Below are 20,821 nucleotides of genomic sequence, written 5' to 3'. Positions count from 1 at the left end.
ATCACTAACTAGGACTGTTGGATTAACCAAACAATAATAGGTAATTCAATCACTTCTGGTTAATTCAAAGGGAACTGATTCTGGCTCTTCTAGATATCTTGGTAACAGGAACTCGGTCAGAACACGGAGCAAGTCCATCCTTTATATAGCAGAGGTAGCAAGTCAAATATATTTTCCATATAATCCAATCGACATGTGAACTAGAATTGTGCAGGTCACTCTAAACTATGCTTTTAGGTTCTCGTTATTAAGCTTTCTATCATTTTGTACTAAAGTTAAAAAAATATGGAAAATTAAAACCATTAGTATTTCAGAGCAAAGAACACATAGACTAGAAAAAATAAATTCAGCAAAAACAAAACAAAACAAAAATTTTTGAGTCTGACTAAAAATAAAAGAAACAGCTAGGAGTAAATACTCATTAACCACAACTTTCAGGAAAACAACTCTTTATAAAGAATACAGCTCAGAATTAAATGGGTTATATGCTTTTATTTTCGTCCCAAAGCAATTATCTCTTAAGAAGTTGTTTTGTTTATTTTTCCTCCAAGTTAATATAAAACACATATAATTAAAAGGAAGAGAAATTTTTTAAAGGGAGAAAAAACAATAAGTTATAAATGTCTTCTTTATGAAATTAAAGTGAATTCCTTTAAAAAATCACCTTATACAGATCATAGGAAAAAATAATGAACCTAATATTTCAGTCTAGAATTCAACAAGGAAGAGTGAGGTTGACTTTACAGTCAATTGCATGTGCTAAATACAATGAAGGAAAAACTGGCAACTAGTTATCTGATATACCCACTACACCTTACTATTGAAAAAAATGATGATGTATGACATGCGGAAAAGACTCAACTAGAAAAAATTATACCATGGTGCTCTAACAAAAGAGGCAATGAAGATAATTCTGTGGTTTTTTTTAAAGATGCCAAAAAATTAATAAGACGTGTAAAGAGTGGAACAGCTGAAACAATACAATATCTTTCAAATTAAGTAGTCTACACGTAAAACTAAATAGCCAGGAAATTTTTCATAGAACTGCTCCCTTCCAAAATTGACATTTTAACAAACTGACGGATTTCTTAGTATTCGGATAGTGAAATATCTACTCAAAAAACTTTTTTCCTTTTTCTCTTTAAAGTTTGCTTGATCTTAGAAGCTCATCTTCGCAAAACTTGCAGGGAAGCTTTCTTAGGAATATTATATTAATTAGCCAGAGGAAAAAATAATTTCTTAGAAATAGTAAGATTATCTTAACATCAAATGACTGTCTAATGTCATGTGATATGGAAATATATTTATACTCTCATAGCACTGAATCGTGACTCCTATTCAATTTCAGTCTTTATGAAAAAAAATTGTGCTCCAATATGCTGCTCTAATTTTATTCTCTGGGTGTTGCTTATTTGAACTAGTTAAGCCTTTGACTTGATAAATCTCTAACTTGTTGCCCAAACCAGATAAGGTAAGCAGTAGAATTGGACTTTCCTGACTCCACCTTCTGTCCTCATCTTTTATCAAATTCTTCATTAAAAACTAATAGAAACATGCATTTAATCATTTTATATAACTTAAGCAAGGTCCTGAGAGAATGTTTATGTTTTTATTCATTCTCTTTTCAGTATTCTTGTTGAAATTACATTTAGTTGTTTCTATTTTTTCTTGTTGTAAATAAAGATAGCATTTTGCTTGAATTTCAACTGGAAAAGCATTTTGGGAAATTTTCAATGAAGGTCCAATCCATAAGTAAAATCTTAATTGGCAGTAAGTATATCATATAAAATTTTGAAAGTTTCTGCCTATCTCTTATATACTTCTTTAAACACACAACTAAATCATGAAAACATATATCTTGTGTTAGTAAAAATAACTATAGATTAATTTAATCAAAGAAGTAAAGACACGATCTTATTTTCACTGGCTTAAATTTATCTTTTTTATTTTTCTTTAATGAACTAAAGCTCCTTCAGTTTCAAACTATTAATTTGATAATTATGTTCCTGTTTACATAATAGCTATCAATATTAGTATCAATATTTTGTAATTATGTATTTAAAAAAACATTTAAATGATTTTCTAGGAGTTTTCTGTCCTGCCAAATATGCTTGGAGGCTTATTATGAAGTTCTGTTATGCAGATTTATCTCAAAGTTAATTCAAACACAGATATACAAATGAATAGGAATATTAGATGGAAAAAGTTCTTAAGTATGATTCATAAATATATCAAATAATTTATATGGTATATACATTTATTTAATAAGAAGAATGATTTTGTTTTTAGTTTTCCCTTCCCTAAGATGCAAAATGCGAATTGGTCTTAGATATACGCAATGACAAATACATAAGTAAATATCCACGAGTAACATCCACATAGAAACCTTTCAATATATAAAAAGGCAACTCCTACCTCCATCTCCGGATCCTGATCCTGCATCTGGGAGGAAAAAAGGAAGTAATTTGTTTTAGCTTAAAAAACATATTCAAACAATATTTATGAACTTTTAAATTAAATCCAAAATAAATTTAAAATAAATACTTTCTCCATTATATATTAATATAATTGAAAAATTACTAACATTTAACTTGAAAAACATTCATATCAATGTAGTTTAATATCTGTAATATAGCTTATAAAATCAATTCTCTATTATTTTCATCTTAAATTTCATGAACAATGTATTATTCAGCTTTGGAATTAATTCTCAAACTTGACTATATAAAAATTTTCATTTTTATTTTAGTCAAGATGAATATGGTGCCATTAACAAAAAAATTAAAAACAAGATGCTTATAACAATCAGTGAAATTTAGAAATTAAGTAGTCTAAGACTTGTGGCGAATACTCATAATTAAGGCTTATATTCTTGTACATTGCATTACAAAGGGAAAAACAGTTTAAAGATGAATATCTTTTTATATAAGAGCTAATACATTTTCCAAATACCACAACTCTGGAAGAGTCTATCTGTATAAACAGCATCTACTATTTTTGAAATTCAAAAGGGTGAGCTTCAGGTTTGCGTTTGTGATTAAAATTGGCTATACCCTAGGAGATGTTGGCAGAGAAGACAATAACCTCTCTCTGCCTTCCTTTTCCTACAGTCCTTTCCCCTCCCTCTCACATAACTACAACTTGGGAAAGTTGTCAATTTCTGACAACTCATTTCCCAGAAACATTCAGTTTCTTCAGTTCAGTTCAGTTCAGTCGCTCAGTCGTGTCTGACTCTTTGCGAATCACAGCACGCCAGGCCTCCCTGTCCATCACCAACTCCCTGAGTTCACTCAGACTCACGTCCATCGAGTCTGTGATGCCATCCAGCCATCTCATTCTCTGTTGTCCCCTTCTCCTCCTGCCCCTAATCCCTCCAAGCATCAGAGTTTTTTCCAATGAGTCAACTCTTCGCATGAGGTGGCCGAAGTTTTGGAGTTTCAGCTTCAGCATCAGTCCTTCCAATGAACACCCAGGACTGATCTCCTTTATGATGGCCTGGTTAGTTGGAGTCAAAATCATTGAGTCTCCATTTGCTTCTACCTGTTAAGTGGAGACATCACCTTCCTTCTGCCTCCCCCCACTTCCTTCCATTCTAAATACATTTGGGTATGTATTTTTAATGTTAATAATGGGAAATAAGACTAATATTGGTATATTAATACTGGTATTCTTTGTCTGACTGGCCTTCATTTTACATTGAATTCTCAGCCAGAGTTCAAGAGCCATATCAAATGCCATGTCTATGAATTTGTGTTTGTTGTTTTAGACCAATTAAAATAAAATACTACTTGTTTGCCTCAATGACACTTTATTGAAGAGCACTCATAGAAAGAGGCATGATGTATGAAAATCTATAGAAGACTGACACAGGAAGAATGAATGCCTCGCTAATAATTCTCCTTGTCATTATGTTAGACATTAGCACTGTCATGAAGGAGCAGCTGTTTTGAATTGTCAGCCTTGGTGGATACCCAGACTAACATATTCATAAGATTTAACATTTTATTAAATCAAAGCCTCAAGTCATTAACTGCTTACATGACTAAGGAGAAAGTCTTTGGGTCAGGCTCTCCTTCCCTTAAAGGCAAGTTAATTGGTAAAAAAAATTTCATAATTAAAACCACTCTTGGTAAACGTAGACTCAAATAAGGATTCTAATTATTCAATTTGACTGGTTTAAGAGAACAGAGGGAAAAAGGCTGATGCATTCATCTCAACAGCAGGAAGAGAGTCCTGTCAACTGAACTGAGTCCTATGTCACAGAACAATCACTTTTGGATGGAACAGTGCTTGAATGGTCAAAGTTGGTAAAGTCTACTTTTTGTATCTTTTCACAGCTAGAATTTTAACTGACTTCATTTGAATTAATTTGAAAGCTTAAGTTATAAAATTACCTATAAAATCATCAGAAGTTAATAACAGGCTGTATTATTGTAGCATTTATGCATTCTACCTTTGTTTTAGTTACACGTATATAGCTTCTTATTCCTTTCCACTAAGAGTGTAAACATCTTTAAATCAAGAACCATGTCTTATTCAGCTCCCTACATTTATATAATACACCTAAGAGGAAATGCATAAAAGCTTATGGATTCCAAACTCCAAACATACTCATTGGATAGCATTAGGAATATTATTCAACCATTCTAAGCTTACTGGTCCTCTAATCAATGGGTAATGTCTATCCTACTGGACTATTTTGAGGATAACTGCACAATGGCACATTTTAAATGCTTATCACTATGTCTGGAACATAATAATTAAAATTTTGAGTGAACATCTTAGCTATTCATCTATATGTTTTCTATTAACTACATATAGCTGGAGAAAATCAAGAAAAATGGCAGTAATATTTTGGCTTGTATTACCCATGTATGTTTCTAAAAATTCAACGGGCATGATCCTTAAGAACATTTGTGTTTGATTTGAGCCAAATTAAGTAGCTAGTGAAGACAGAGGAATAGACTGAAAAAAAAAATGGTCACTTAAATCATGGCCTTAAGTGAAGTCAAGTGGGCCTTAGGAAACTTTACTACAAACAAAGCTAGTGAAGGTGATGGAATTCCAGCTGAGCTACTTCAAATCCTAAAAGATGATGCTGTTAGAGTGCTGCATTCATGTCAGTAAATTTGCAAAACTCAGCAATGGCTAGAGGACTGGAACAGGTCAGTTTTCAATCTAACCCCAAAGAAAGGCAATTCTAAATAAGGCTCAAACTACCATACAATTGCATTCATTTCACATGCTAGCAAAGTAATGCTCAAAATCCTTCAAGTTAGGCTCCAACAGTACGTGAACCAAGAAATTCCAGATGTTCAAGCTGGTTTTAGAAAAGGCAGAGGAACCAGAGGTCAAATCACCAACATCTGCTGGATCATAGAAAAAGCAAGAGGATTCCAGAAAAAACATCTACTTCTGCTTCATAGACTACACTAAAGCCTTTGACTATGTGGATCACAACAAACTGAAATATTCATCAAGAGATGGGAATACCAGACCACTTACTTGCCTCCTGCGAAACCTGTACGCAGGTCAAAAAGCAACAGCTAAAACTGGACATGGAACAATCAACTGGTTCCAAACTGGGAAAGGAGCATGTCAAAGCTGTATATTGCCAGTTTGCAAAGTGTATTATGTGAAATGCCAGGTTAGATGACTCACAAGCTGGAACCAAGATTGCCGGGAGAAATATCAATAACCTCAGATAAACAGATGATACCACTCTCATGGCAGAAAGTGAAGAGGAACTAAAGAGCCTCTTCATGAAAGTATAAGAGGAGAGTGAAAAAGCTGGCTTAAAACTCATCATTAAAAAAAAAAAAAACTAAGATCATGTCACCTGGTCCTATCACTTCATGACAAATAGATGGGGAAACAATGGAAACAGTGACAGACTTTATTTTCTCGGGCTCCAAATTCACTGCATATGGTGACTGCCTCCACAAAATTAAAAGAAAAGCTATGACAAACCTAGACAGTGTATTAAAAAGCAGAAACATCACTCTGCCAATAAAAGTTCATATAGTCAAAGTTATGATTTTTCCAGTAGTCATTTACAGATGTGCAAGTTGGACCATAAAGCAAGCTGAGTGCCAAAGAATTGGTGCTTTCAAACTGTGATGCTGGAGAGGACTCTTGAGAGTCACGTGGATAGCAAGAAGATCCAACCAGTCAATCCTAAAGGAAATCAGTCCTGAATATTCATTGGAAAGACTGATGTTAAAGCTCAAGCTCCGGCTGACTCACTGGAAAAGACCCTAATGCTGAAAAGATTTAGGGCAAAGAAGAGAAGGGGATTGACAGAGGATGAGATGGTTCAATGGTATCACTGACTCAATGGACACTGAGTCTGAGCATATTCTGGGAGATAGTGAAGGACAGGGAAGCCGGGAACGCTGCGGTCCATGGGGTCACAAGGAATCAGACAGGACTCAGCAAGTGAATAATAACAAGTCAAGGCATCATTATAAAATCCTGATGGGAAGCTTTAATGGTTCTTTGCTTGCTATAAAATGATTCATCTTGGCAAATCAGAGACAAGTAGCCTACTAAAGCCTTATTAGTGAAAGAGAAACCTAACAAAAGAAGCCATGTTATTGGACCTGAATCTAGACTCTTAGTCAAAACATTTCTTATAAGGCAAAAAAGAGAAACTGACAGTGAGGCTATTGAGCAGACTGCTCAATAGGAAAACATTTTCCAGATAAAAAATGAGTTGTAAATTCAATGTAATGTAATAAATATAAAGTTATTTTAATATAAGTTTTATGTTTATATCTTTATATTTTAGTATCAATATAAATCTACTACTGCCTTTTATTCTTAGAAACCACAACTTGCCATCTCCATTCAATGTCAAACAGCATTAAAAACTGCAAAATCTATGAAGAAAATAAGAATCTCTTTTAGATCAAAAGTCAGAACTCCAGTTTATTTAGTCAGACCTGGTTAATCAAAATTACTTTGGTCCCTCCATCATTATTCAGATCAAAACTCTTTTAGATTTACACGTCAATGGAAGATGCATTCAGCAAGACCGATTTACTAATTAAATCCTGTAGAAATTTAAGTCTGTGAATAAGCTAGGGATGGGTTACTCAGTTGTGATTCAATGTTCTACTTGGTTAAGTATTTTCATAGTATAACCAATAAATTACAGACTAGAACTGAATAACTGAATGAATCAAAAGAACGTGATTGCATGTGCTGACAAAAACTTGGAGGTTGGCAAGTAAGCAACAGAGATTTTGCTACCCAACATTGTTAACCAAACCATAACTCCATGACTGCTTATTATGACTATCCACTGATCTTCATTGCCTATTGTCAGAGACAGACAGATATCCTATGTGACTCTGAATGAGTAAATCCGTTCCTTAGTACTCTAGTATTTGCCTACATATTCCTGGTTCTGAGACTAAGAGGTTCCTTTTTTCCTATTCCATTTGTCCTAAAGTGTCATTTTTCAGTAGCTATGACAGATTGATTTTTTATAATTAGTTTGCTCCTTGTCTTTCTATTTTCCCCATGCTTACTATAGTACTGAGTAGCATGGTGGCCCTCCTCTTTTCCTACTGAGAAAGATGGTCCAAGTGGCAATGATCTATTAGCTCCAGCAAACAAGAAAATGGTGCACCAATTCAACTTGCCTCTCAATCACCCTTGCAGGAAGGACATCCACATTGTCAAAGAATCAAACAGGAGAAAAAACTACTTAAAAACCAGAACCGAAGAGTCTACGTTATTGCTCACAAGGAAAGATACCTTTCTTTTCTGCTAATTCTTAGAAACTTTGGTAGTTACCAGTGCAAACTGGAACAGTATTATCAACTACTAACAATCAATAGGCCTAAGATAATCTTTTTTAAAGAATATGAGACTGTTTCTTAGCTCATTTACCACTCTGCTCCAGCCACCATACACATGATCTTTAATATAATTCCATAGTGTTATCTAAGAGGGACTTTTCAATAAAATAGACCTTTCTTGACATTATTCTATATTTCCTTTTTTGAAGAAAAAAGGATATATCATTTTAATGATAATAATAATATATAATTATTATTTTTCTTAAATATGCTTGTATCGTCAGATTCCTCTAAAATTATGACTCACAGAAAGATGCTTACTTGCCATTAGGAATAAATTTCAAAGGATACTAAAGTTTCTTTAATATATGTGATTTTAATGTCAAGCCTAACCTGAAAAGGCAGCTTCATTTTATAGCATTGGTTTACCAAGTTGGGCTTTATCCTTCTTGTTTTTTCTCTCTTCCTGTAATACTATTCAGCTCTAATAACCATTGTACGCAGAAGGAAAACCTGAAAAACTAAAGAGCACAAGAAGGTGCTCTTCGTCCTTACTTTCTTTGGAGCATTCTTGGTACAGTATGACTAAAAAGTTGTGTGGGATCCCAGGCTCACTAGTGGTTCTAGAAAGGACAGATGTCTTTAGAAGTCATGTTCATCCCCAATATATTCTTCAATGTAATCTGCTCAGTGTTAAGAACAGCATTTTGTAGAGCTGGTAAGATTAGGCACATCTTAACCTTCAAATCCAAATCTGCAAACTGCCTGTCCTCCAGCAAACAATCCTATTGTTATAAATGATCAAACAAACAAAATTTATTCCTGCATAGATTACTTTCTATATATTTGGCAACTGAGCAGTCACTCTAGATTTCTAATTGTTATTCAATGTCTGTACTTCATTAAATAGTATCTGTATTAAAATCTACCAATATCCTTATGGTAGATTTATCTTTCTTCCAGAAATAACTTGAAATGTAAAGACACATAGAATAGGAATAATGCTTGCTTGATACAAAAATATAAGAGGCTTGTCTAGCCAATATATAGTCTGAATTATTTATCTGGATAATAATAAACAGGACATAACAGGAAAAGCAAGACATGGTTTTTGGATTCAGAATCCATTCCAAAGGTTTTCAGGAGTCATCAGGATCACATACATACCTGTGGCACAGGATCCTTCAGACACCACCAGTATCTCACTCTGCTGTTTGCACGCAGCCTGCCGCAGATAACACTCATTCTGATAGCTCTCCCCATTGGAACCACACACAGGCACATAGTCACTGTTGCACTGGGGAGGACACAGATGTAAGCCTGTGGTTAGTACTGGGGTTTACATGCCTCTGACATCTTGAACAGAAACCATCATTTACAAAAGAAAGCACTTGTCTTCATTTTCAGTGATCCCCATTGTATCCAGCAAGTCTTTGACCTTGTAAGAATATCATTCAAAGATATACAAAAGCAATGTCCAGTAAGCCAACTGGTCATCTGATTCAGATGGGGGGAAATCAGCTTCTAAATCAGGAAAATCTAAGAAAGTGTTAGGACAAGGAATAATAAAAAGATATAACAACAAAAGCATCAATATTATTTACTTTTTTTCTGATATATGGCCCATCTGGCTTGGTAGAAAAAATGAGAACATGTTATGACATTCTAGCTATTCAAAAATAGTGTCTATGTTTTTGGAGCAGAACTATATAGCTGAAATGCCAAAGAACTCAGTTACTCTTTAGTATGTTGTTCCTCCGTTGAATTTGAATCTTTACAAATTCTTAAATATTTGGATAAGACATCTGAATTTCTAATTAAAGTTTCATATATCTTTATATCATTGGATATTGACAGAGATACAGTGTAGAAAGAAACAACAGACTATGTAATACAGAAAAAAAGTCAACTACTGAACCATATGTTAACTTGATTGACTATTCAAAAGTATGAGTATTAATGTATATGTCATAAAACAAAAAGTTCATTTTAAAACAAGTTCCTTCCAAAAATGTATACATTTTATAATGGAAATCAGGCAACCTACAGGGTATACTCATTATATCATAATCACACTGTAAGGCCTTAGAGATACTTGGCTATGTTCTATACCTGCTAATTATACCAGTGATACGATTATCTCATGATTACTACTACTGATGGGCTACATTGTTTAATTATAACAAATGTAATGATCAAGACAATTATTTATAAATACTCACCCACGCCAGAAATTAAGTACAGTAAGGCAAATCATGCATATGCACACATGTGAAAATGCTTTTCTGTTTCTACTTAAAATACTTGGATTTTTGATCTGCTAATTCATAACATATAAAGTAAACCAATGATTTAGCAAAATGGCTAGGGTTTTAATCTTTATAATAATATTTCTAAAAATCTCTCGAAAGTCAAATTCAACTCAAGGATTTTTACACAAAAGAGCAAATTTTAAACACAGTTATAATCTGATGATAAACCTAAGGTTCATTTTCTCATTCTATTTTGTTAATATATCTGTACTTCCTTTCCCAATCAACCATTTAGCTCTTACCCTTTGCCTTTATGTAATAATTAATTCGAATCATTTTTTAAATGATATAACACAATGTTCTCTGAAATGAAAATTTTTTGAGTCTGACTTTGCATCTGTTATTGAAAAACTTAAATACAATTTTTCACTAATAGTTACGTAGTATTCTCCCAATAGTAAATTCAAGTTGTATGACACTCATAATCACCATAACTGCTAAAAAGGTAATTTAGACACCAAATTATATTATATCTATTTAGAAATTATTTATATATGATTAGATTGAAATATTTTAAATGTGACATATTTTTAAAATCTTTATTTCTAGTTTCTGGTCTAGTTATTCTGGAAGTTTCTATCCTTTCCATAGTTATATTATATGGCTCATGGACTCAGGCTATCTACATTATTATATTTGAAAACACTTTGATAGGAAACTTTTCACTCATGAGGATCTTTAATTCAATAGGCAACTCACTTTCCAAATATACATATACCTGAAAATTGACCCACCATAAAACTGAACACTTTTATCACTACTGGAAAAAAAAGCAATTAAAAAATGTCAGTAAAGAGTTAAGTTTTCCAATAAACAGTACTGAAGAGACATCAAATACATGTGCATGGTGCTGATGTCAGAACTGTGGCCAGGAAGGCAGGTGGATGGTCCAGTGTTTGATAAATGGGCTGTGTTCAGGATCAGGACAATGTAGGGAGGATCTACGAGGACCCACTAAGACTACTGAGAACATGGAAGACAGACCAGAAAAAGTGAACAGCTGGTAACATAGTCAGTAGACTTGCTGACCCTTTCAGTAGGCAGATGAGAATCATAATTACTGCAAATGGCTGGGCTAGTTAGCTCCTCATGCCTGTGTCCTAGCATTTTTGTTCTGGGTTACCTTTTAATCTTCATCTCCAACCCTGGTTACAATATTTTGTGTATAGATGATCTGGATTCACATTTTCTTCTTTGTAATCCCTAGAATTTCTCTATTTATCCTTTTCATCTACTTCTGTAGATTATTCAGATATTGTCAGTAGATGGGGAGTGAGGGGTAGGAAGTATTTATTATCTCTGTCAAGTGCTAGTACACAATGCTGATATGCATCTTAAAATACGAAATAAACTGATACAGTGCTCATATGCCACTTCTGAGGGATGGAGTAAGCCAAATGTGAACAGTGCTAAAAACAGAGCTGCCAAGTTCCATGCACAAGCCAAAAGGGAGATTTGTATGGAGTTGAAAAGAGCTTAACTGTAGATTATCAGCACGCTGTTTTTGGCCCTTAGTACCATGACTTGCACTCATTAAAATGAATAACACACGGAGGAAGTATACTCTAAATCACTAAGGCTTAGAAGTGGAAGTCTCGTCCCATATTCTCCCATTTCTGAGTGTAGGACCTTGTGTATATCACTCAGCAATAAAATATTTAACAAGTTTATAGCTCGGTTCCCCCATTTGAAATGGTTAACTGGGGCATTTGGGAGGATTAACTGAGTCATGTTTCAAAATGCTTTGGAATATTCATTTATAAAAAGAAATGTAAATTATTTGTCTTTCACGACATATACTTTAACTAGCAGAGTTACCATCTAACATGGACACCAAGGCATGCATGTCTAAAATTGGAAAAATAAAGGAAAACAGGCAACCCTACGTATAAAAATGAGCTTACTACTACATTAAAATATGCCTAATTTTGAAAATTTTTTTTTAGTGGTAACCATGAATATTTCTCAGTTTCAGAGAAAGGGACAGATTCAGATGTTAGGTGACTTGCTAAAGGCCACATTGTTGGCTGGTAGGAGAGAAAAACAAGACTCAAGCCCAGATGGTTAAGCTCATAAATGTATGTGTTGTCCAAACTTCCTCTCAGGGGAAAAGTGATTCTGCTTTCCTTCAGATGTTTTAAAAATCTTAAGTTTATTTTCCAACTTTGTGTTTTTCAGTGAATGATTTTGTTCCAAAATTTCCACATTGCTTAAGAAAGCAGCAACATGTTATACAAGTGAATTCAATGACTTGATGCTCTAGAATATATGGAATTTGTTTTGCTACAAATGAAGAAAAAATTCATGTGAGAAGTTTTTCATATGATCTATTGCTTGTTTGATTAATAAGAATTTCTTTTAACTGAGATTTCAGCATTTAGGAGCTATGCATAACTTATATTTTATATATTGTCAGCACCTTCCCTAGTCTGGCATGTAGAAGGCGCTCCACAGATGTTAAGTGAATTCTGTTATATTCCCACTTGTCAAAGGCTTAGGAATAATGGTTTAGGATATGGCATGTTTCTCTTCCAAAAAAGCAAGAGATAAAAAAACCTGCATATGTCCCAATCCTTTGATCATTCCATAGGTAACTTTTACTTCTCTGTGACTACATTTTTTCATGTGGAATTTTTTTTATGATTTTAAACAAGTGGGCAGGCCTGTAACTATGGTAAAAGCGACTCATATGACTTCTGAGGCTAGGTCATTAAAGGATGTAGCCTCTACCTGGCTCTTTCTCACTCTCTGGATGCTTGCTTGCCCTTTAAACCCAGTCACTGTGCTAAGAGGAAGGCCAAACTAGTCCAAACAGAGAGATCTACATGGAGAAGGACCAAAGTCCCCAGTTGACAGTCCAATATACTAGTGAGTCCTGAGAGAACCAAGCCTTTGAGTTCCCTCCCCAGCTCAGCTAATGCCAAGAGGAGCAGAGGTGAGATGCTTCCATTAAGCCCTGTCCAACTGCAGATTCATGAGCGAAATAAATGTTCATTGTTTTGAGCCACTAAGTTCTGAGCAATCTGTTTTACAATTCTAGTTACTGGAACTATTGCAGATCTAGGGCATAGCTTATTAAGTGAAAACAATCAAATTAAATGATATTTGTAAAACATAAGGCTTCACCATATTTTTAAATTATAAAGTGATCATTGATCATACATATTAATTGATATGATCAGTGGTATCTATGAATAGATGCATCTGTGACTTCACTTCCTCTCTTCGTTCTTTTATCCATTCAGCCCGCCAGCCAGCCAGCCAGCTAGCCAGCCATTGGTCCATCCACTGTCTCTAAATTTTCGTCCCATGGTTATTTACCAGGATGACCAGGATCCCATTTGGTATGCAGAAAGCAAGGTAAGATGCATGAGATTGCAGGCTATTTATGGAATTCATATCATCATCTAAGAATTAGTTGTACTATTTTTTATATCAAGTTGTATATAATAAATTGGTACTTTTGTTGTTCTTATTAATGTTTTTGTTTGTATATGGGCTTCCTTAATGGCTCAGCACTAAAGAATATGCCTGCCAATGCCTGCCAATGCCTGCCAATGCAGGAGACAGAGGTTCTGTCCCTGGGTCAGGAAGATCCCCTGGAGAAGTAAATGGCAACCCACTCCAGGATTGTTGCCTGGAAAATCTCATGCACAGTGACTAAACAACCATAACATCATGTCCTAGAAAAAAATTAGATTTGGTGTCAAAGGACCTAGATTCTTGCTGTAGGATCACCACTTAGTTGTAAGTTATTTGTATTTATAAGCCTTAATCTCCTCATCTGTAAAAGGAGGAAAAAATAATTACCTCACTCAGATATGAGAAATAAATGAGATAACATGTTTGGATGGTAGAACATGATTATTACAAATCATCTAAGAGAGGTGAAGATAAATATTTGTTCACCTTAACGTTCCAGTAGTAATCCAAACTGGAAAACGATTACACACACATATACCCAATACTCTTTTAAGTTGATCTCTCAGCCAGAAACCACAGTTTGCACCCCATTTTGAATAGAAGAATTTGGACTTGTATCTGAAATCAGGAGAAATAGAGTAGATGACTTAAGCTGATCTAGAACAGTATACAGGAAAATGGATTTTTCAGGACATCTGCCTTTTCATTAGACTGAGCAAAACAGAAAAAAAATTCTCAAATTAATTTGAAAGTATTGGAAATACTGAGTCAAGATACTCCTAGCTTAAAATATCGAATCTATTTTTCTTTGCACAACTTGTACATTTTTCTTTGATCTTGAACTTAATTCAGCCACTCTATATTCCTGGTACGTGCAGAGTCTAAATTTTCCACTAGGGGAATGTTTATTTTCACCTGACAGACTGACAACTATTGCAAAGCACAAACTAATAGCAGCAGTAATCTAGTAGTAAGTTTAAAATGCTACAGGCATTAGGAAAAGAACATTTACATTTTAGTTTCTTATTCAAACTTGCATTCACTCCCCTAGTCCTGTCCCCTGTAATCTATCCCACTTAACAATTATCTAAATTAATGACAAATGTAACTGGCTAACCAAATGCACAAAAAGCATAAATATCTTTGTTGATAAAAGTTTTACTAAAACTCTTTGTGCAACCTGAAAACTGAATCCAATTTCTTTAATAAGAAAATTATATATTTTCTTTTAGTAGCATGCATCCATTTTTAATTTTATGAACTTTTTTTTTTTGCCTCTTGGTGAAATCTTGTTCTACTTATGGCTTTCCATTTGAGGAACATTCTTCTTGGTTCATTTTATATCGTTCATGGGTTTACATCCTATGTCTACCCTTGGGTACGAAAATAAGATATATTTCTGGGAATTACAAACTAAAAAGAAAAAAAATTGATAAAATCCTGTGGGCTTCTAATTAATAATTTATCCAACTTATTTTCCCCTCAGTTAACGCTTGGGGAAAGTATGACTTACAGGGTTCTTATGCTCCATCTCTCTCAAGTAGTTCACTGAGAGAACATAATTAAATTGTTCAGTATGGCTGGAGACCTTAGAAATTGGTATTGTATGAATATTAAATATGCATGAATGTTTCCAATACTCTAGTATGGTTTAAAGACTATAGTACGGGCGCAGCAATGCGTACCTACTGGGTAGTGGTGCACTGTACAAGTATCAGCTGTTTATTAATTTTCTTAGAAACAAAAAAATAATGTCCAAGAAGTTTTTAGCTCATTTATAAGCCGTTCAAACCATATTTAAATGTGAATTCCCTTCTCTCTATCACTGGGAGGTGACATTAATCTAAAATATTTAAATTTCATCAACAATTCTAAATATTACATATAGTTGGCCCTCCAAATCTGAGGGCCAGAGATTCAACAACATTCAGAGATTCACCCAACTTCAGAGTGAAAATATTTGAGAAAAAGATTCCAGAGAGTTCTAAACAGCAAAACTTGAATATGCCACTTACCAGCAACTAATTTGTATTTACTTTGTATTTACGATGTTTACATTGCCTATACATTACGTAATAAATAATCTAGAGATGACAAAGTGTACATGAGGATGTGCATAGGTTAAATATAAATTCTACATACTTTTATATAAGAGACTTGAGCATCCTTGGATTTTGGTACTTGTGGTGGTAGATACTGAGTGACCTATGGATACTGAGTGGATAGTGAGTGACCACTGAACTATAACAAATTTTAGACTTGAATTTGAATTCTAATATTTGATTTGTTTTATATCCTTTCTGATTTTTTTTTCATAATTTGCTTACAACCTTGGAAAAGTTTTCCCTACCCCCAGTATATAGTTTCCTTAATGGGAATATTTTTTTGTTTAAAACTTATCTTGGATTTCATGTGTATTTTAAAAAGTAATTCAATAACACTTTAAGATATCAGTAAGCATCTATAATACTTGAATTATAAAAAATGTATTGAAAGAGAAAACTTTTAACATTCACATGGTAGAAAGCATTTGTTAGATCATGACTATAATAATGAGATTGAGCTCTATCTTTAAAAAAATACTAATAATCCAGTTTTGATAACATCACTGGGCAATCTCTCTTTTAATTTTTATGTTTTTAACATTAGGCAAAGCACATTTTCCTCAGGTTTATGAAATGACTTTTGTCTATTTGCATTCTTTTGGATTCCTAGGAATTGTAATCGAATGCGGTATCCATGAAAAGTTGACAAGTACTAATAAGTGTCATGATTTCCAATCTAGCACAGTAGTTTTGAAGTCACATTGATAAGGAGTTCATTTAAAAACTCAACTAGATTGCCAAAATAATAAAACCCAATACCATTAAAACAGAGCAATATGATCCAAAGAAGATAGCCTCAATCAACAGAACAAAAGTATAAATCCACACTTCTTCAACAACAATTTTGGCTATTATGTTGACTTATAGTATGCATGTTAGAAGGGACACAGAAACTACTTTCCTGTTGATACACCAAAAGGACAACCTGAAGCTTTCTACCTCCAGTGGCATTTATAACTATGGCACATACATTTCTCCTAAGAGCTGTGTCTTTTTGACATCAGTTGGCTCTCTTGCCAGTACTTCTGTTTGATGCCAGCTTTCCTCTTAGCTTGCATAGCTATAAACTGCCAAGTGATGGGCTGTAAAAGAAGATCTCTGCTTTGCAGTCTCATTAGTAAATCAGAAGATGCAAATATGAGATTTCTTACCTTGAACTGACAGACGCATGTCACAGTGTCTCCAATTCTTAAACATTCACCATCAAATTTACAGGTGTTAGTGTCACAGAGGAAGAGATCATTTTCTCTGTCATCATAACCTCAAATTTAAAGAGAACACGCCAGTCATTAAATATTACAGACTTGAACAACAACAACAAAAGAAATATCTTGAAGCTTTAAAAGAATTGCCCTAAATTTTAATTCCAACAACCACAGCTGTACCACAAGGTCATTCTTTACTGATAACCTAAAAAAAATTCTAGTTAAGTGATTAATACTAGTTTCTCTTTCACAATTCTTTTCTAGTCAGTTGTCTTTGAATATTCTTTTTTTCTTTTTTGATGATGCTATTTTATTTTAGTTTGGGTTAGTACTGGCAGTGGTAAGTGAATATTTAACATTGCTTCGTAGTTCCATTATTTTTTCTCATTAAGTAGACTATAGTTTATGACCCTCAAACTTCACATTTTAGAAAAGAGTTGGTGATGGTCTCAGAATGTCCTTTCATTATTCCTCCATTTTTAATCATTCTTTTGCTTTAAGATCTGCAACAACCCCTTATTTGGAATTTCTCCAGACAAAGAGGAAACAAAGCTCCAATAATAAAGATAAACAGGCACAGTGTTTTTTCTGATGGTCTGTCTGACTCAAATGAAGATTGATCACCTCCAAGTTAACAGGGGTAGAGGGGATACAGGTTCTTGCTAATCTGCCTGGAAAACCAGTTTCTTTTCTTTAGTTTCTGCAAATCCCTGTTAGGTATCTGGTAATAATGAATTTCTTAACTGTCATCCCCAATTTCATATTAGTTAGTTATTTCCTAAAACAGTACCATAGCTAGGGATGAAACAAACTGGTCATGTTGGGTTACAAATCTATTAACATTTCAAATAACTGATTTGGCAGGTTACTTAATATTCCTATGGTAAAGCACCTAAAAAGTGATTAGGTACCTGCAAAGTGGGACTTAGTCTTTCCAAAATAACATAGATGCACACATGAGCCATGAGTAAGTTAAAGAAAGCATGTTTAGCTTTATGAAAATGCCAAATTTAGAAATTCCCCCAAACAGAACAAAGGCAATATATTGACCCAAATCTAACAGGGTTACAAATTTCAACTCGTCTTTAAAAAGCACAAGCCACATGATGTATAATCATTTTCTTCATGGAATTTACATCAGTCACTACCCAGCATGGCATATTCTTTTATCCTATGAGTTACAGTTGGTCATTCTCTCTTCTCCAAAGTTACATACACTTCAGCTCGCATACATCCCTAAAAGCCACTGTATTCAGAGCTAGATTCAACTTCGGCAGAATTATATATACAGGAGATGAAAAATTACATACACACTGGCTAAAACTAGAACAGACCAGACCTAGGGGACAATATCCAGGCATGCTAATGGAGTTTAAAATGCCCCAAACACCACAATCGCGCCGGTAGTTATGGGCTGTCATGCTGAAAGGCGAAGCTACTCGAACAGTGCAGCAACTCCTATCCTCGGCTCCTATTTAATTAGGACTTTAGCAGAACCAAGCTTTCCAAGCTCTCGCATTCAGACTCTGAAGGGACCCAAGCAAGCAAGAAGAGCGCCTGACGCACTCCAAGGAAGCCTGCCCAGAAATGGAGGAGCCGGCGCCCACTCGGATCGGTTCCGCCCTCCGCCCGCCTATGGGTGAGCCTGTGGGGCCTTGGTCATACCCACCCCAGCCTGGGAGACGGACGAAAGATTCTTGTCTCAACTTCCTTCGACCATTTGGGAGCTAGAAGAGGCAAGAGGGAGTCATCTCGGTGATGCAAAAAGAACGTCTTTTGCAGCCCAGTAGAGAAGGCGCTGTATATGCTAGTGGGGGAGGGGGGTAGAGGGGCTGAGGGAGAGAAACTGAATGTCTTGGAAACCCAAGCTCCTTTAGAATTTGTGTGACCCTGTCTTGAATGCCAGACAAGTGAACTCTCATGGTACTTTTGCTGGTAATCAATGTTTCCCCTGCAGTCACCGTTTGATTTATTGCTTTCTCGCTCGTTCTCTCTCCTAAAGTTATTCCTCTCTGGTTTCAGCTAGACTTCTTTCTTTAATTATAGAAAAGGTTCTGATTTAGTGTTTCTTCAAGGACTGGGTCTCTTTTCAATGAATCCACAAAACCTCCTCGTTTACTATTTCTTAAAATCTCCGCAGCTCCAATTTAAGTGCAAGGTTCCTTTACCTGCACTTTCTGTGCACCGCCCCATCAGGACCCCCTCCCCTTTCCTTAGCGGCCTGGAACAGTTCTCCGGGTGGAGGTCGGTGGTCTCAACGGTTTGGGAGCGTTGGAGCGGAGGAGCTGGGGAGAAGCACTTGGGTAGGTTGGTCTGTGCTGGAAACAGCGCGTTTCCTCTGCGGGGCTAAGAGGTCGAGGGCTGGGGTTTCGGACTTACCAGAGCAGTTCCAGCCGGTGGGCGTTTGGCAGTCACTTAAGGAGGTAGGGAAAGCTGCGAGCTTCACCGGCCGGGCTACGATAAGCAGCATCACCGGCAGCAGCAGCAGCCAGCAAAAGCCCTCACAAAGTGTCCAGCTGCTGCACTGCCGCGGGGACTCCCACAGCACCATGACTAGTTCGCGCAACTCTGCAGCAGCAAACGGCTTCGGGAGAACACAAGATCGCGGGGGTCAGGCAGCGGGCTACTGAGCATCCCGCGGACGGCGGCAGCAAAGGCGGCGGCGGTGGCAGTGGCACCTGACGGGGAAGCAGTAGCCAAACCCGCGCATGATCTCCAGAGTTTCAGCAACATCCAGTGACCCGGCTCAGCCCCGGGAGCGAGAGGGTCGTCCACGGAAAAGCTGCGCCGGGGACGCGGGAAGCTGCTGCCATAAGCAGAGGGCTCTGGCAAGCCAGGACAGCAAGAGGAGACCGAAGTCCAGAGAGCAGACGAGAGGAGCCCAAAGAGGCTGGGTGGAGGGAGAGTCAAACCGCCCCGCAGCCTACCAGCCGCCTCTCGCGCTCTGCTGCCCGCATCCCTCTGGCGTTTGGGAAGCAGCAGGTCCTTAGCCCGCCCGGGATCACGTGGGAACTGGCAGTCGGGCGTTGATTGGCTGAGCGGGATGCAGGTCCCGGGAGGGAGGGGTCGGCGAGGAGGTGCTAGGAGGAGACGACGGCGGATGCCACAGATGGGCTAGCTCACCAGGCGCTGGCCCGAGTGGGGCAAGGCGGGGATGGCTCGAGTGAGAACTGCGGGCTGCAGGGCAGGAGACTCCCTCACCTTTAAATACCACCTGCTGTTTCACTCTCTGCCCCAGGACGCCCCCTACCGAGCGCTGGGTCAGATCTAGAGCCCCTCTTCCGTGCGTGACCCCGGCTTCTAGCGCCCGCCGCGGCTGGGTGGCGTCTCTCGGAGCTGGAGCTGGAGCTGGCGAGGGTGGAGATGGCTGAGGAGCGGTCGCAGCAGACAGGAGAGGGGAAAGCGGGCACCGAGGAGAGGGCGTCCTGCTGGCGCCCGGCGTTACAGCGTGCAGGAGCGCGCCTCCTGGCTGTGACGGGATACAGGCTGGGAATATCGCCGCGGAGAGCCCACGGACGTTTCTCTAGGGAGTAGCAGGAAGCAGGAGAGGGTGAGAGGCGGTGGTGTGAGAACAGCTCAGGCTGGCCTGGAAGCAGCAGCCGTTCCCACAGAAGCCTGCGAACCTAAGGCTGTTCGCCAAGCTGCCTCAACCAGCCAGCCAGGCTCTCCCAGCTCGCTTCTCTCTCTCTCTACTCCCTTCCCTGGCCCCCTGAAACCCCGAGTCTACCCGAGGAGCTGGAGATTTGAAAGCCCTCTCCCCACTACACTCTTCTCCAGCCGGTAGCCTGTTTGTGTGGCTGCCTGGGAGGTGCGGGCAATGTGTTTCGGAGGTCAGGATGGGTTGGGACAAGCGGTCAGAGGGAGGAAGGAAAGGCTGCTCTCTGCCTCGGCCACGGCGGACTGCCAGGAGCATCCGCGGGTTGCGGCGTCTGGGAAGAGCGGCTCCCTTCGGCGGCGCGGGTAGTGGT

General features: G+C 37.2%; 1 protein-coding gene across 1 annotated transcript in view; it reads right to left on the bottom strand.

Annotated features, from left to right (window-relative positions):
• TMEFF2 (transmembrane protein with EGF like and two follistatin like domains 2) overlaps positions 1-20,585 on the bottom strand; it is a 286,201-nt gene extending 265,616 nt beyond the window's left edge. Inside the window, exons 1-4 of the mRNA XM_005676285.3 lie at positions 19,233-20,585; positions 16,800-16,909; positions 8,976-9,105; positions 2,416-2,442 (exon numbers count right to left, since the gene is read on the bottom strand). Coding sequence (XP_005676342.2) covers positions 2,416-2,442; positions 8,976-9,105; positions 16,800-16,909; positions 19,233-19,404 — 439 coding nt within the window. The 5' untranslated portion in view covers positions 19,405-20,585. The remainder of the gene's footprint in view (positions 1-2,415; positions 2,443-8,975; positions 9,106-16,799; positions 16,910-19,232) is intronic.

This window comes from Capra hircus, chromosome 2, assembly GCF_001704415.2.
Source record: "Capra hircus breed San Clemente chromosome 2, ASM170441v1, whole genome shotgun sequence".
In the NCBI taxonomy this organism is placed as follows: domain Eukaryota; kingdom Metazoa; phylum Chordata; class Mammalia; order Artiodactyla; family Bovidae; genus Capra; species Capra hircus.
The sequence above is the reverse complement of the archived record's forward strand: the minus strand, read 5'-3'. Positions and strand labels throughout refer to the sequence as shown.